This window comes from Penaeus vannamei, chromosome 18 (assembly GCF_042767895.1).
Source record: "Penaeus vannamei isolate JL-2024 chromosome 18, ASM4276789v1, whole genome shotgun sequence".
Taxonomy (NCBI): Eukaryota; Metazoa; Arthropoda; class Malacostraca; order Decapoda; family Penaeidae; genus Penaeus; species Penaeus vannamei.
The window spans coordinates 34,457,958-34,472,957 of NC_091566.1; the positions used below are offsets into that span (position 1 = coordinate 34,457,958).

The following is a 15,000-nucleotide window of genomic DNA, read 5'->3' on the forward strand; positions in this document are numbered from 1 at the left end:
CCCCCCTTACCTCTCCCTCCCCCCTCCTCCCCCAACTTCCCCCTCCCCCCTCCTCCCCACCTCCGCCTCCCCCCTCAACCCCCTCCCCCTGACCTCCCCTCCCCCTCCCTCCCCCACCTCCCCTCCCCCCTCCTCCCCCCACACTCCCCCTTACCTCACCTCCCCCCTCCTCCACCCACCTCCCCCTTACCTCCCCTCCCCCTCCCTCCCCACACCCTTCCCCCTTACCTCCCCTCCCCCCCTCCTCCCCCACCTCCCCTCCCCTCCCACTCCCCACCTCCCCCCTTACCTCCCCTCCCCCTCCCTCCCACACCTTCCCCCTCCCTTACCTCTTCCCTCCCCCCCTCCTCCCCACTTCCCCTCCCCCTCCTCCCCTACCTTCCCCCTTACCTCCTCCCCTCCCCCTTCCCTCCCCACCTCCCCCTCTTCCTCCTCCCCACCCTTCCTCCTTACCTCCCTCCCCTTCCTCCCCACCTTCCCCCTTACCTCCCCTCCCCCTCCTCCCCCTCCCATTGAAAAGCTTCGTAAAACACTTCAAGCGTATTACTGCTAAACGCTCAGCCAGCAGATGCTTTTGTCGTTCCAGGACCTTAAATCCCTCTATTCTGTCTTTCTTTGGCATTTCGAACCCTTACATATTCTGTACATTTCTATGGCATATATTTCTGTGGCATTTCGAACCCTTATATATTCTATACATTTCTATGGCGTATATTTCTATGGCATTTCGGCCCCTTACATATTCTGTACATTTCTATGGCATATATTTTTATGGTATTTCGGACCCTTACATATTCTATACCTTTCTATGGCATATATTTCTATGGCATTTCGAATCCTTACATATTCTATACATTTCTATGGCATATATTTCTATGGCATTTCGGCCCCTTACATATTCTGTACATTTCTATGGCATATATTTCTGTGGCATTTCGAACCCTTGCATATTCTGTATATTTCTATGGCATATATTTCTGTGGCATTTCGGACCCTTACATATTCTATACATTTCTATGGCGTATATTTCTATGGCATTTCGGACCCTTACATATTCTATACCTTTCTATGGCATATATTTCTATGGCATTTCGAACCCTTATATATTCTGTACATTTCTATGGCATATATTTCTGTGGCATTTCGAACCCTTGCATATTCTGTACATTTCTATGGCATATATTTCTATGGTATTTCGGACCCTTACATATTCTGTACATTTCTATGGCATATATTTCTGTGGCATTTCGAACCCTTACATATTCTGTACATTTCTATGGCATATATTTCTGTGGCATTTCGGCCCCTTACATATTCTGTACATTTCTATGGCATATATTTCTGTGGCATTTCGAACCCTTACATATTCTGTACATTTCTATGGCATATATTTCTGTGGCATATATTTCTGTGGCATTTCGGCCCCTTACATATTCTGTACATTTCTATGGCATATATTTCTGTGGCATTTCGAACCCTTACATATTCTGTACATTTCTATGGCATATATTTCTGTGGCATTTCGAACCCTTACATATTCTGTACATTTCTATGGCATATATTTCTGTGGCATTTCGGCCCCTTACATATTCTGTACATTTCTACTTAATATATATTTCTGTGGCATTTCGAACCCTTACATATTCTGTACATTTCTATGGCATATATTTCTGTGGCATTTCGGCCCCTTACATATTCTGTACATTTCTATGGCATATATTTCTGTGGCATTTCGGCCCCTTACATATTCTGTACATTTCTATGGCATATATTTCTGTGGCATTTCGAACCTTTACATATTCTGTACATTTCTATGGCATATATTTTCTATAGCATTTCGAACCCTTACATATTCTGTACATTTCTATGGCATATATTTCTGTGGCATTTCGGACCCTTACATATTCTGTACATTTCTATGGCATATAATTTCTATGGCATTTCGGACCCTTATATATTCTATACATTTCTATGGCATATATTTCTATGGTATTTCGGACCCTTACATATTCTGTACATTTCTATGGCATATATTTCTATGGTATTTCGGACCCTTACATATTCTGTACATTTCTATGGCATATATTTCTGTGGCATTTCGGACCCTTACATATTCTGTACATTTCTATGGCATATATTTCTGTGGCATTTCGGACCCTTACATATTCTGTACATTTCTATGGCATATATTTCTATGGTATTTCGGACCCTTACATATTCTATACATTTCTATGGCATATATTTCTGTGGCATTTCGAAGACATGGCAAAAACAGCGGTCCCTCAAGTGTCAATATATTCTATATATTTCCATCACATATATTTCTATGGAATTCCAATCCTTACAGCAAGGCCAGCTTTCTCTCAGAAGTGCCCATAAATTCTACACATTTATATGGCATATATTTCTATGGCATTTCGAAGACATGGCAAAGTCCCTCAAAACTGTCAATATATTCGTCTTATAACCATGACCAATAATTAAGACCCGACGAGCTAACATTTTTGTCTCCTTTTGTGGGACATTTTTGACGAAATGTTTGTAGTAAATTTTGGCGATATTTTTGTGGGACATTTTTGGCGAAATTTTTGACATTTTTGTGGGACATTTTTGGCGACATTTTAGTAGGACATTTTTGGCGACATTATTGTAGGACATTTTTGGCGACATTTTAGTAGGACATTTTTGGCGACATTTTGTAGGACATTTTTGGCGACATTTTAGTAGGACATTTTTAGCGACATTTTAGTAGGACATTTTTGGCGGAATTTTAGTAGGACATTTTTGGCGACATTTTGTAGGACATTTTTAGCGACATTTTTGTGGGACATTTTTGGCGACATTTTTGTGGGACATTTTTGTGGGACATTTCTGGCGACATTTTTGTGGGACATTTTTGGCGACATTTTGTAGGACATTTTTGGCGACATTTTGTAGGACATTTTTGGCGACATTTTGTAGGACATTTTTGGCGACATTTTGTAGGACATTTTTGGCACCAAACATTTTTGTTTGACCATTTTTGGCGACATTTTTGTTTGACATTTTTGGCGACATTTTGTAGGACATTTTTAGCGACATTTTTGTGGGACATTTTTGGCGACATTTTTGTGGGACATTTCTGGCGACATTTTTGTGGGACATTTCTGGCGACATTTTTGTGGGACATTTTTGGCGACATTTTGTAGGACATTTTTGGCGACATTTTGTAGGACATTTTTGGCGACATTTTGTAGGACATTTTTGGCGACATTTTGTAGGACATTTTTGGCGACATTTTGTAGGACATTTTTGGCGACATTTTTGTTTGACATTTTTGGCGACATTTTGTAGGACATTTTTAGCGACATTTTTGTGGGACATTTTTGGCGACATTTTTGTGGGACATTTTTGGCGACATTTTTGTGGGGCATTTCTGGCGACATTTTTGTGGGACATTTTTGGTGACATTTTGTAGGACATTTTTGGCGACATTTTTGGCGACATTTTGTAGGACATTTTTGGCGACATTTTGTAGGACATTTTTGGCGACATTTTTGTTTGACATTTTTGGCGACATTTTTGTTTGACATTTTTGGCGACATTTTGTAGGACATTTTTAGCGACATTTTTGTGGGACATTTTTGGCGACATTTTTGTGGGACATTTCTGGCGACATTTTTGTGGGACATTTCTGGCGACATTTTTGTGGGACATTTTTGGCGACATTTTTGTTTGACATTTTTGGCGACATTTTGTAGGACATTTTTAGCGACATTTTTGTGGGACATTTTTGGCGACATTTTTGTGGGACATTTTTGGCGACATTTTTGTGGGACATTTCTGGCGACATTTTTGTGGGACATTTTTGGCGACATTTTGTAGGACATTTTTGGCGACATTTTGTAGGACATTTTTGGCGACATTTTGTAGGACATTTTTGGCGACATTTTGTAGGACATTTTTGGCGACATTTTATGACATTTTTGGCGACATTTTTGTGGGACATTCTAGGCGTAATTCATGGAGAAAGTTTGTTAGAATTTCCATGCTAAGACGTTTCGTTAGTTCTGATGTAGATTCCCTCTTTCCAAATGTCCTGCTGGGCGATGCGCTTGACTCCCTTGCACGAAAACTTTCTTCATCTGCTCAAAAGATCTCGATTCCGATGCATTGCTTCACCCAACTCATTCGTTTAGGAGTCTTTAGGAGACTTTTTTTCTTTCTTTTTTTTGAGAGAGAGAGAGAGGGAAAGACAGAGAGAGTGACAAACAGACAGATACAGAGAGACAGAGAGAGTGACAGACACACAGACGGACAGAGACAGAGACAGATAGACAAACAGAAAGACTAAGAGTGACAGACAGACAGAGATAAAAAGAAAGACAGACAAACAGACAGAGAGAGACAGACAGACATAGAGAGAGGGGGGAGGGAGGGAAGGAGAGTTCATCTTGAAGGAGAACTTCATAAAACAGACTAATAGCAACGTAATGGAAAATACTCTAAGACATTCGAATTTAAACTTCCGTCTGGTATCTATTCAGACATGATTTAGATATGTTGATTTTTTTCTTTTTCTTTTTTGTGATATGTTAATGAGATATGTTGATTTTATGTGTTTTTGGCATGGGATTTCAGTTATTTTCGCCCTTATATTGATGTTAAAGTGGAATGAAAAAGAAATGAAAAAATACCTTTTTCCGGCGTTCTTTTGCGTAATGTTTTTTTTTTTTTTTTTTTTTTAGTTTATCGTAGACCGACTCATACCGTTAGATTTCCTAATGTTTTCCTCGAAACAGCTTTTGGATATTAAGAAACCCGTAGTTTCGTCACTGTTTCTCAGGGCGTAAAGGATTTGTGATAATAAATGTATCGATCGTGAATTCCAAATCGTTTTTGAAATAGTTTATAGATGTGGAAAGGTATAAATGAGAACGAATATCTTCACAATACAAGAGATGTATTTGACCGGTTTCGATTATATCTTCGTCAGAAATACATGTATCATGTATTTCTGACGAAGATATAATCGAAACCGGTCAAATACATCTCTTGTATTGTGAAGATATTCGTTCTCATTCATACCTTTCCACATTTGTCAACATGAATACGGTTCATAGTTTATAGAACTGGTTCTGCTCTTATTGTATTATCACTTGTTTGTTTTTGTTGCTGTTGTTCTTAAACCGGGCGTATTCATCTGCGAAATTCCAAATTTTGTACTAATTTTCACATCACAAGGATAGTAGTTAATTGATCGTTCCAGACTACCCGTCGCTCGATAATAAACGCAATATCTTCACAAAAGCTGGAATTTATCTTATTTTTACCTAAACCGAAAAGTTATGTAATAAACTGGTGGAAGATGATACGGCCAACGGTGCTCTTGATATTTCTGGTATATACATTATTCCGTGTAAGGATTGTTCTAACTCTTACATAGACGAAGCCGGTAGAGCTTTGGAGAAAATAATATATGAACAGTAATTGTATTAGGTGTTTGAAAGAGTCAAATACATCTTTTATCCACTTAAGTGACAAGACAATCAACTTAATTGGGACGTTTAATAAATAAAAATCCTAATCCATACAAAAGAAAATAAAGGTAGAAGCTCGCTTACCTAGCAAACCACCTCATTTCAACCCTAAGTGCTGGTTCGTGGGGTGTGGGATGACCTTATCAGGCCCATGGTCGTGACCCAAATGAGGGTTACCAGGGTTTTTCTGAGGTTCGTCAGAGGGTCTTAAAAGAAGAATAAAAGTCTATAGCTGGTCATATCAGTAAAAGTTAATGTTTTGTATTAACACTTTATTGAAATGCAATGTGTTGGTAATATAAAATTATAAAAGTATAGAAAAACATGTTAATATACAGCTGCCAGTATAACTATCATGAAAATGGTTGGATATATTACTACATGTTCACACATTTAGGGTTGCTGGCCCAGGGAAAGACTGTCTTTAGAGTCGCACCCGAAAAAGGTTTGGGGAACACTGCCTTACAGCGTCGTTAGTAAGAAAAACCTCTCTCACTCACTCATTCACTCACTCACTCACTCACTCACTCACTCACTCACTCACTCACTCACTCACTCACTCACTCACTCACTCACTCACTCTCTCACTCACTCACTCACTCACTCACTCACTCACTCACTCACTCATTCACTCACTCACTCACTCACTCACGCACTCACTCACTCACTCACTCACTCACTCACTCATTCACTCACTCACTCACTCACTCACTCCTCACTCATTCACTCACTCATTCACTCAATCTCTCACTCATTCACTCTCCTTTCACTCCACTCACTCACTCACTCACTCACTCACCTCCCACTCTCTCTCTCTCTCTCTCTCTCTCTCTCTCTCTCTCTCTCTCTCTCTCTCTCTCACTCTCTCTCTCTCACTCTCTCTCTCTCTCTCTCTCTCTCTCTCTCTCTCTCTTTCTCTCTCTCTCTCTCACTCTCTCTCTCTCTCTCTCTCTCTCTCTGACCTTCACCCCCAATCAGGAACTTGATTCAGTTCACTCTCTATAATACTGTATAATCTTGTTAGCATTATCTTTGTGTATTCAGTTCGATGAGTTGCTTCGCTTACTAAGTTCATAATGATGCGTTAATTTTCAATTTATAATGTGGGTGTGTTTTCTGTTACTGTTTCTGTGTGTTCATTATCATTGTCTTTATGTGTAATATTATTACTGTAATTGTTGTTGCTGTTGTTACTATTACTAGTAGTAGTAGTAGTAGTAGTAGTATAATTATTATTATTATCATATATATTATGTCTATATATATATATATATATATATATATATATATATATATATATATATATATATATATATATATATATATATATATATATATATGTATATGTATATATGTATGTGTATATATATATATATATATATATATATATATATATATATATACATATCCACTGGAAAGGGATGAAAATGCATTCTTTAAGTAATTGCATTTGATTGTTGATTTATAAAAAAAAAAAACATTTTTGTAAAAATGAGTTATCAACCATTCGTTATTTCACCTAGTTATTATTACTCCTAACCTTCTATAGAACTTTTTTGGAATCAAGGGTTTACCTTATTCCGTTCAATCGTGCCGTTATCCCAGTTTTAATTGTTACATAGATATTTCAATCAGAATGAAAAATAAAAAATTAACGCGAGAACATTGTTAATGAATATATGTAAAAGTATTTAAATGGTGTTATTTCGCAGTTCTTGTTAATATGTTCATGTTCTTGTTCACCGTTCTCTGTGATATTTTCTATGTACCTCACCGACAGTTATTCAATTTAGAAAAGAATTCAATTAATCTGAGTGATGTCCGATCTGAAGCCAATATCGGTATTAACATTATTAAGCATCAATCTAATTATTCTCGGTAATAGTTTCCACGCAGACGGCCGTATCCTGTACAATATGTTATTTACCTCCGTCTTTTTAATATAATCATCAATGATTTTATTCATTTATTTATCTATTTAATTATCTTAATTTTTTATTCATTTATTTATCTATTTAATTATCTTCTTTCATTCATTTATTTATCTATCTAATTATCTTCTTTTATTCATTTATTTATCTATTTAATTATCTCAATCTTTTATTTATTTATTTTTATTTGTTTATCTTACTTTTTATTTATCTATTTAATTATCTCAATCTTTTATTTATGTATTTCTCTTTGTTTATCTTATTTTTTCATTTATCTATTTTTTTATATATATATTTATCTATTTATATTTTTTTACGCAAAGCAGAGTTCTGATTTATTTCACTTTTATTCTTACGTTAAATACGCTTCGACATTTTTCCTCTGCAGCTGACATGACGATGCTTTTGTAGTGTCCGGGTTGCCTTGACAACGAAATGCGAAGGAGGAGGAAGCGGGGAAGGGAGAGGAAGGGAGGAAGTGAGGATGGTGGGGAGGAATTGGCGTAATCGGAGAAGGAGGAGGGAGAGGAAGAGGGGGAAGGTATCGAGGCATTGGGATAATCGGAGAAGGAAGGAGAGAAGAGGCGAATAAAGTCAGGAAGGAAGGAAGCAATATGAAACCAAAGCGGAAAAATGTGAACATGAAACTAAAGGAATGAACGAGAGAATGAGAAAAAGAAGGAGAAACAACAGAAAATTAAAGCAAAGGCAATAACAAAGGAATGAACGAGAGAATGAGAAAAAGAAGGAGAAACAACAGAAAATTAAAGCAAATGCAATAACAAAGGAATGGACGAGAGAATGAGAAAAAGAAGGAGAAACAACAGAAAATTAAAGCAAATGCAATAACAAAGGAATGGACGAGAGAATGAGAAAAAGAAGGAGAAACAACAGAAAATTAAAGCAAATGCAATAACAAAGGAATGGACGAGAGAATGAGAGAGATGGCGAGGATATGAGCAGGGAGGCTAGTTAAACATGAGGAAATGGAAACGCGACGAATATAAAGGGGAGTGTGATGAAAGGAAGAAGAGGAGAAAGGAAATGGAAAGGAAAATAACAGAAATAGAAAGGGAAGAAGGGGAAGGTATGTGATACGTGAGAGAGATGGGGAGGGAGGAGTAAGAAAAGAAAGAGAATACTAGAGAGAGGGGGGAGGGAAAAGTAAAGAAAGGATAAAAAGAGAAAGAGAGTGAGTAATCAGGAGGTCGAGATTTAAAGAAAAAGGACTATTGATAATATATATATATATATATATATATATATATATATATATATATTATGTCTTGAAGCGAGAGAAATCGAAATTAAAACAAAGGTAAGATAAAGGATGATGAGACTTTAACAAGGTGAAGACCAGACAAAGGAAATATGGAATAATTTAGCGTCGAGAAAGAGAGAGTAGAATTAGATGAAGTAAGAAAAAACAGAAGACACGATGAATTAAACATCCAAGGGAGATTTGAAGCGGATAATAGGAGAGGTCTTAAGGACATAAGTGGGTGAGGACATTACAAGGAGATCTGAATATCGACGCCAAACAGACAAGTAATGAACGAAGAGGAGGAGAGGGAATATAATTGATAAAGAATAAGCACATCGCAACAGTATAAAACAAGAGGAAAGCTTCGTAGATCGAAAGTGAACAGAAAGAGGGACGGAAGAAACGAAGAGAGAGGATAATAATAAGTACGTGGAGAAAATGCATGGATATTAGCTAGATGGTGTTGGAAAGGAAACCTGCTGAGGAGACAGGCTAAGGCTGTACACCATAGTAAAAAGAGGCTTATGTTAGATAACGCAAATAGCATAGTAAAAAGAGAGGCTTATATTAGATAACGCAAAAAGACGGTTCAAAGCCATCTTTTCCGGTGGCAATTAGGGTATCGCGCGACACGCTGGGACACTCTAAGCTGTCTCGTGATCGGAGAGACACGTCGTTAAGCTCCGCCTATTTTCTGTGACGTAATGGGAATGGCCGAAGTTGGCGACTAGTTGTTTTACTATATTGGTTATTTTTTCGACCGGTACACAGAATTTTGGAATATAATGTCCTAGATCGCTTTTGATATCTTATGATGGGTTGTGCTGTGTTATAGATATCCAGTATAAGTACGAATATGCATGAAATATTCGAAGTAGGAGGAATGCATCTGGCAACTCGATAAATATCTACCGCCCGCTCGAATTTTGAGGCGGACGCTTGGTGTATCACTGACAGACAGACCTAGAAGCGATGTCATAATAAATAAAACTGGCATCACTGCGATATCAGACACGAAATAAAACAAAGAGGCTCCAGAGAAATTATGAAAGGAGAGAAGAGAAAATCAAGGGAAGGTAACGTGGAGACATTAAATTGAAAAAAATTAAAAAGTTAACGAACAGCAGGAACATTAAGAATAAGCTAGAGAGATAATGAGGAAAGAGCTATTCTGGGAAGGGCCTTTGGAAGAAAAGGAAGCCCCTTGGTTATTGCACTTTATCAGCGTAACAGAGCAGCCGACTCCCAACAGAGACGAAGAAGAAGAAAATAAATGGAGAGAAATGGCGGAAAGAGATATTTTGGAAAGGATCTTCAGGGGAAAGGAACGCCCGGAGTTTAGTAGCCTAACAGAGCAGACAGAGCTAAGAAGAAGTAGGAGAAAATTAATAAATCCCATTTCCTAATCGATTTTATTAAAATCAGATAGAGGAACTAAGAAGAAGAAAAATCGCATTTCCTAATGAATTTTATTAAACGCAGACAGAGCAGGAACTAAGAAGAAGAAGAAAAAATAATAAATCCCGTTTCCTAATCGATTTTATTAAAAGCGGACAGAGCAGACAGAGCTAAAAAGTAGCAGAAAATTAATAAATCCCATTTCCTAATGGATTTTATTAAACGCAGATAGAGTAGGAACTAACAAGAAGAAGAAAATAAATCACACTTCTTAATGGATTTTATTAAAATCAGATAAATCAGGAACTAAGAAGAAGAAGAAGAAATAATAAATCCCGTTTTTAATGGATTTTATTAAACGCAGATAGAGCAAGAAATAAGCAGAAGTAGAAGAAAATTAATAAATCCCGTTTTTAATGGATTTTATTAAATTGGCGTTTTCTACATGAATTGTGGATATGAATCGATAAAAAATTGATAGTAAGATCGCTTTCTCGTAGCGAAGACTGATAAAGTTTCCTAATTGTTAACACGGTCACACTATCTAAAATAATTGCTAATATGATCACACCCTTAAAATAAATTGTGAACATATATAAAGGTTAATGTTGTTAAATGTCTGTAACTGCACTATTTCGTCTATGCTGGGAAATTCTTCGAAAGGATCTGAATTTTCTTGGTATGATTTATTTTTCCTGAGAATGGTAAAGATTACATGAAGAGTTGGTATTTCTTGATCTTTTGTTCACTTCAATCCTTTGTTCTCCTGCTGCATAATATTCTCTCTCTCTCTCTCTCTCTCTCTCTCTCTCTATCTATCTATCTATTTATCTATCTATCTATCTCTCTATCTATCTATCTATCTATCTATCTATCTGTCTATCTCTCTCTATCTATCTATCTATCTCTCTTTCAGGTATGTTGTATGCATACATGTATACGCTTTGAATATACATTTTCTCATTATTTTATGTTATTCGAAAGTTTTATGACATAAAACTCGAGGGTAATTCTAGAAAACAAAGAGAAATTTCAAGACTTTTTCTTGCTTTCTCAAGCGACCCCCGTAGATGGCAAGCGGCGTACCGTCACCATGGCAACAGCGTCGTTCGCCTACCGTGCTGGTTACAATCCTTCGAATGCGGGTGTTGGCCTAGAACTCAGCGTAATGTTTTATCAGAGAAATCATTTTTTTTAACGGTATCTGGTTCTGTAATTTCCATAAAAATTATATTAAAAGAAATGGAAATTAACTGAAAACGATAACGGAGATTATCGGAATGAATATTGTATTCTGATATTGTATTCGATTACTTATTTTCAATTTCATAAAATCGTATATATGGAAATGGGTAGGCCTACATTTTAATCCAGTGATGTTCATATATATATATATATATATATATATATATATATATATATATATATATATATATATATATATATATATATATACATGCATATATATATACTAATACTAAAAGCAATGAGGAAAACTTTGCAGAGATACTGAGTATTGCTAAATGCCTGAATCTGATAAATTAACAATTAGTCATTATTGATTACAACTAGGAACTTTCTGTCTGAACTGGCCTGAGTGTAACAGTGAGTGTACTGGAATAAGTTTAATCCTGTTTGCTAATCTGTTAACTTCTTGCGCCATCTTGTCTATGAGTGTGTGTGTGTGTGTGTTTGTGTGTGTGTGTGTGTGTGTGTGTGTGTGTGTGTGTCTCTCTCTCTCTCTCTCTCTCTCTCTCTCTCTCTCTCTCTCTCTCTCTCTCTCTCTCTCTCTCTCCCATCTCTCCTTCTCTCCCTTTCTCTTTCTCTCTCTCTCTCTCTCTTTCTCTCTCTCTCTCTCTCTCTCTCTCTCTCTCTCTCTCTCTCTCTCTCTCTCCCTCTCTCTCTCTCTCTCCCTCTCTCTCTCTCTCTCTCTCTCTCTCTCTCTCTCTCTCTCTCTCTCTCTCTCTCTCTCTCTCTCTCTCTCTCTCTCTCTCTCTCTCCCTGTCTCCTATTCAAAATTTCCGTTTCAGTCCTCACGCCTGCTGAAGATGCTTCACCCGAGATAAGACGTGAAGATTCATCCAAAGAAAAGCTTGAAAGATTTAGCATTTCCGCGACTGACTCAGTATTCTTGCGATGCTGTTCTTGCGATTGAAACAGGGCGCGTGTCCGTGTGTGTGTGTGTGGGGGGGGTGTTGTGATATCCGCATTGTGAGTGTTTGCGAGTGTATTTGGTATTGTGTGAGATCTTGCTTCAGGATTTGTATTTGAATATATGTGTATGTATGTGTGTTTGTGTGCGTGTGCGTGTGTGTGTGTGTGTGTGTGTGTGTGTGTGTGTGTGTGTGTGTGTGTGTGTGTGTGTGTGTGTGTGTGTGTGTGTGTGTGTGTGTGTGTGTGGATGGATAAACATTTTTACATACACATTTGTGAATGATCTCTTTTACAAATATCAATACGACTACCACTCTAGTTACAAATAATAACGATTCTACAAACGATAAAGCTTATACAACAGAACCATAAATACAACAATACTCCCCAAAAAAAAATTTAAACAAAGCCAATACATGAATAAATCACATCCCTGCAAAATTATACTCAAATCATTCAAAAAATCATTTCATTTATCTCAAAATTATACTCAAATTATTCATAAATAATTTCATTTATCTCAAAATTATACTCAAATTATTCATAAATAATTTCATTTATCTCAAAATTATACTCAAATTATTCAAAAAATCATTTCATTTATCTCAAAATTATACTCAAATTATTCAAAAAATCATTTCATTTATCTCAAAATTATACTCAAATTATTCAAAAAATTATTTCATTTATCTCAAAATTATACTCAAATCATTCAAAAAATCATTTCATTTATCTCAAAATTATACTCAAATTATTCAAAAAATCATTTCATTTATCTCAAAATTATACTCAAATTATTCAAAAAATCATTTCATTTATCTCAAAATTATACTCAAATTATTCAAAAAATTATTTCATTTATCTCAAAATTATACTCAAATCATTCAAAAAATCATTTCATTTATCTCAAAATTATACTCAAATTATTCAAAAAATCATTTCATTTATCTCAAAATTATACTCAAATCATTCAAAAAGTCATTTCATTTATCTCAAAATTATACTCAAATTATTCAAAAAATCATTTCATTTATCTCAAAATTATACTCAAATTATTCAAAAAATTATTTCATTTATCTCAAAATTATACTCAAATCATTCAAAAAATCATTTCATTTATCTCAAAATTATACTCAAATCATTAAAAAAATCATTTACCTCCCGTCCAGGTGGCGCATGTGACCCCCAGACCCAATTTACGTGCCAAGACTCCCGCTGTATCTACCTTGCCAACGTCTGTGACTCTTTGTGTGACTGTAAGCCGGGCTGTGAAGACGAGACCAACTGCTCGGCCAGTTTGTACACGAAGATCGACGGTAAGTATGCCTGAGAACCCTTCCAGGAGTGAATGCCTGGGAAATCCTCCACTTGGGTTTAGTCTCAAGAACTCGTTCGCTTGTTGATTCCCTAAGAGCTGCCTCATTAGTGTATTCCTAAATGCTCCTTCTGTAATTTATTCACAAGAACTTTCTCATTTGGTGTATTCTTAAGAACTCCTTCGGTAATCTATTCATAATAACTTGCTCATTAGTGTATTCCTAAATGCTCCTTCAGTAATTTATTCACAAGAACTTTCTCATTGGTGTATTCTTAAGAACTTCGTCAGTAATCTATTTACAATAATTTGCTCGTTAGTGTATTCTTGAGAACTCTAATACTAATATAAAAATTATATTAGTATTGTTTTATTCCTTATTGTTTTCTCCATTTTCTTCTTCGTCTCATTTTAAGCTCATGTTACCACAATCTTCTTATACAGCATTATCACTGCCTTCACCATTCTCCAATCTTCTCCTTTTCCTCCATCATCAACTTCGTCATAATCTCATCCTCCTCCTCCTCCTCCCCCCCCCCTTTATCTTTCAGCTGTTAGGAAGTCAGAACAGAAATCTACAATAAATACTAATAACGTATCTGCTGTTTGGCCAGGCTTGAGCAGGTGCAGAAAACCACTATAAATGTTAGTGAATGTTTTGCCAGGTGTGGGCAGGTGAAAAAAATATATATGATACTGATAATGTTTCTGCTCTTTTACCAGGTTCGAAAACCAATATATATATATATATATATATATATATATATATATATATATATATATATATATATATATATATATATATGTATGTATATATATATATATATATATATATATATATATATATATATATATACTACGAAAGATCTTTATATAGAATTATTAACAATACTAATATAGATGCTGCCGTTGTACCAGGTAGAACTAGGTGCCGAAAGCCACTATATATATATATATATATATATATATATATATATATATATATATATATATATATATATATATACTACGAAAGATCCTCACATAAAACAACTATAAATACTAACAAAGACCCTACCGTTCGACCAGGTGTGACCAGGTGCGTACTAGGTGGAACCCTTACCTGTATGGTGGCCAATGGTGACCGTACACGAGATCGTTGTATTGCTCCTCACTACATCTGCGACGGACGGAACGACTGTCAGAATGGGGAATATCTGTCAGATGAGTACGGCTGTGGTAAGTATTTCGTGTACGGTGATGTTGGTGTGTATATTGTGTGAGAGAGCGAGAGGGGGGGAGGGGAGGGAGAGGAGGAGAGAGAGGGGGAGAGAGGGAGAGAGAGACCGTGGAGGGAGGGAAAGAGAGAGAGAGGGAGAGAGAGAGAGAGAGAGAAAGAGAGAGAGGGGGAGCGAGGGAGAGAGAGAGAGAGAGGGAGGG

The 15,000-nt window shown here is 36.4% G+C and overlaps 1 protein-coding gene across 1 annotated transcript in view; it reads left to right on the plus strand.

The window, feature by feature from the left end:
- LOC113829070 (G-protein coupled receptor GRL101) overlaps positions 1–15,000 on the plus strand; it is a 199,637-nt gene that overhangs the window by 83,575 nt on the left and 101,062 nt on the right. The window contains exons 8-9 of the mRNA XM_070133425.1: positions 13,436–13,582; positions 14,650–14,799. Coding sequence (XP_069989526.1) covers positions 13,436–13,582; positions 14,650–14,799 — 297 coding nt within the window. The remainder of the gene's footprint in view (positions 1–13,435; positions 13,583–14,649; positions 14,800–15,000) is intronic.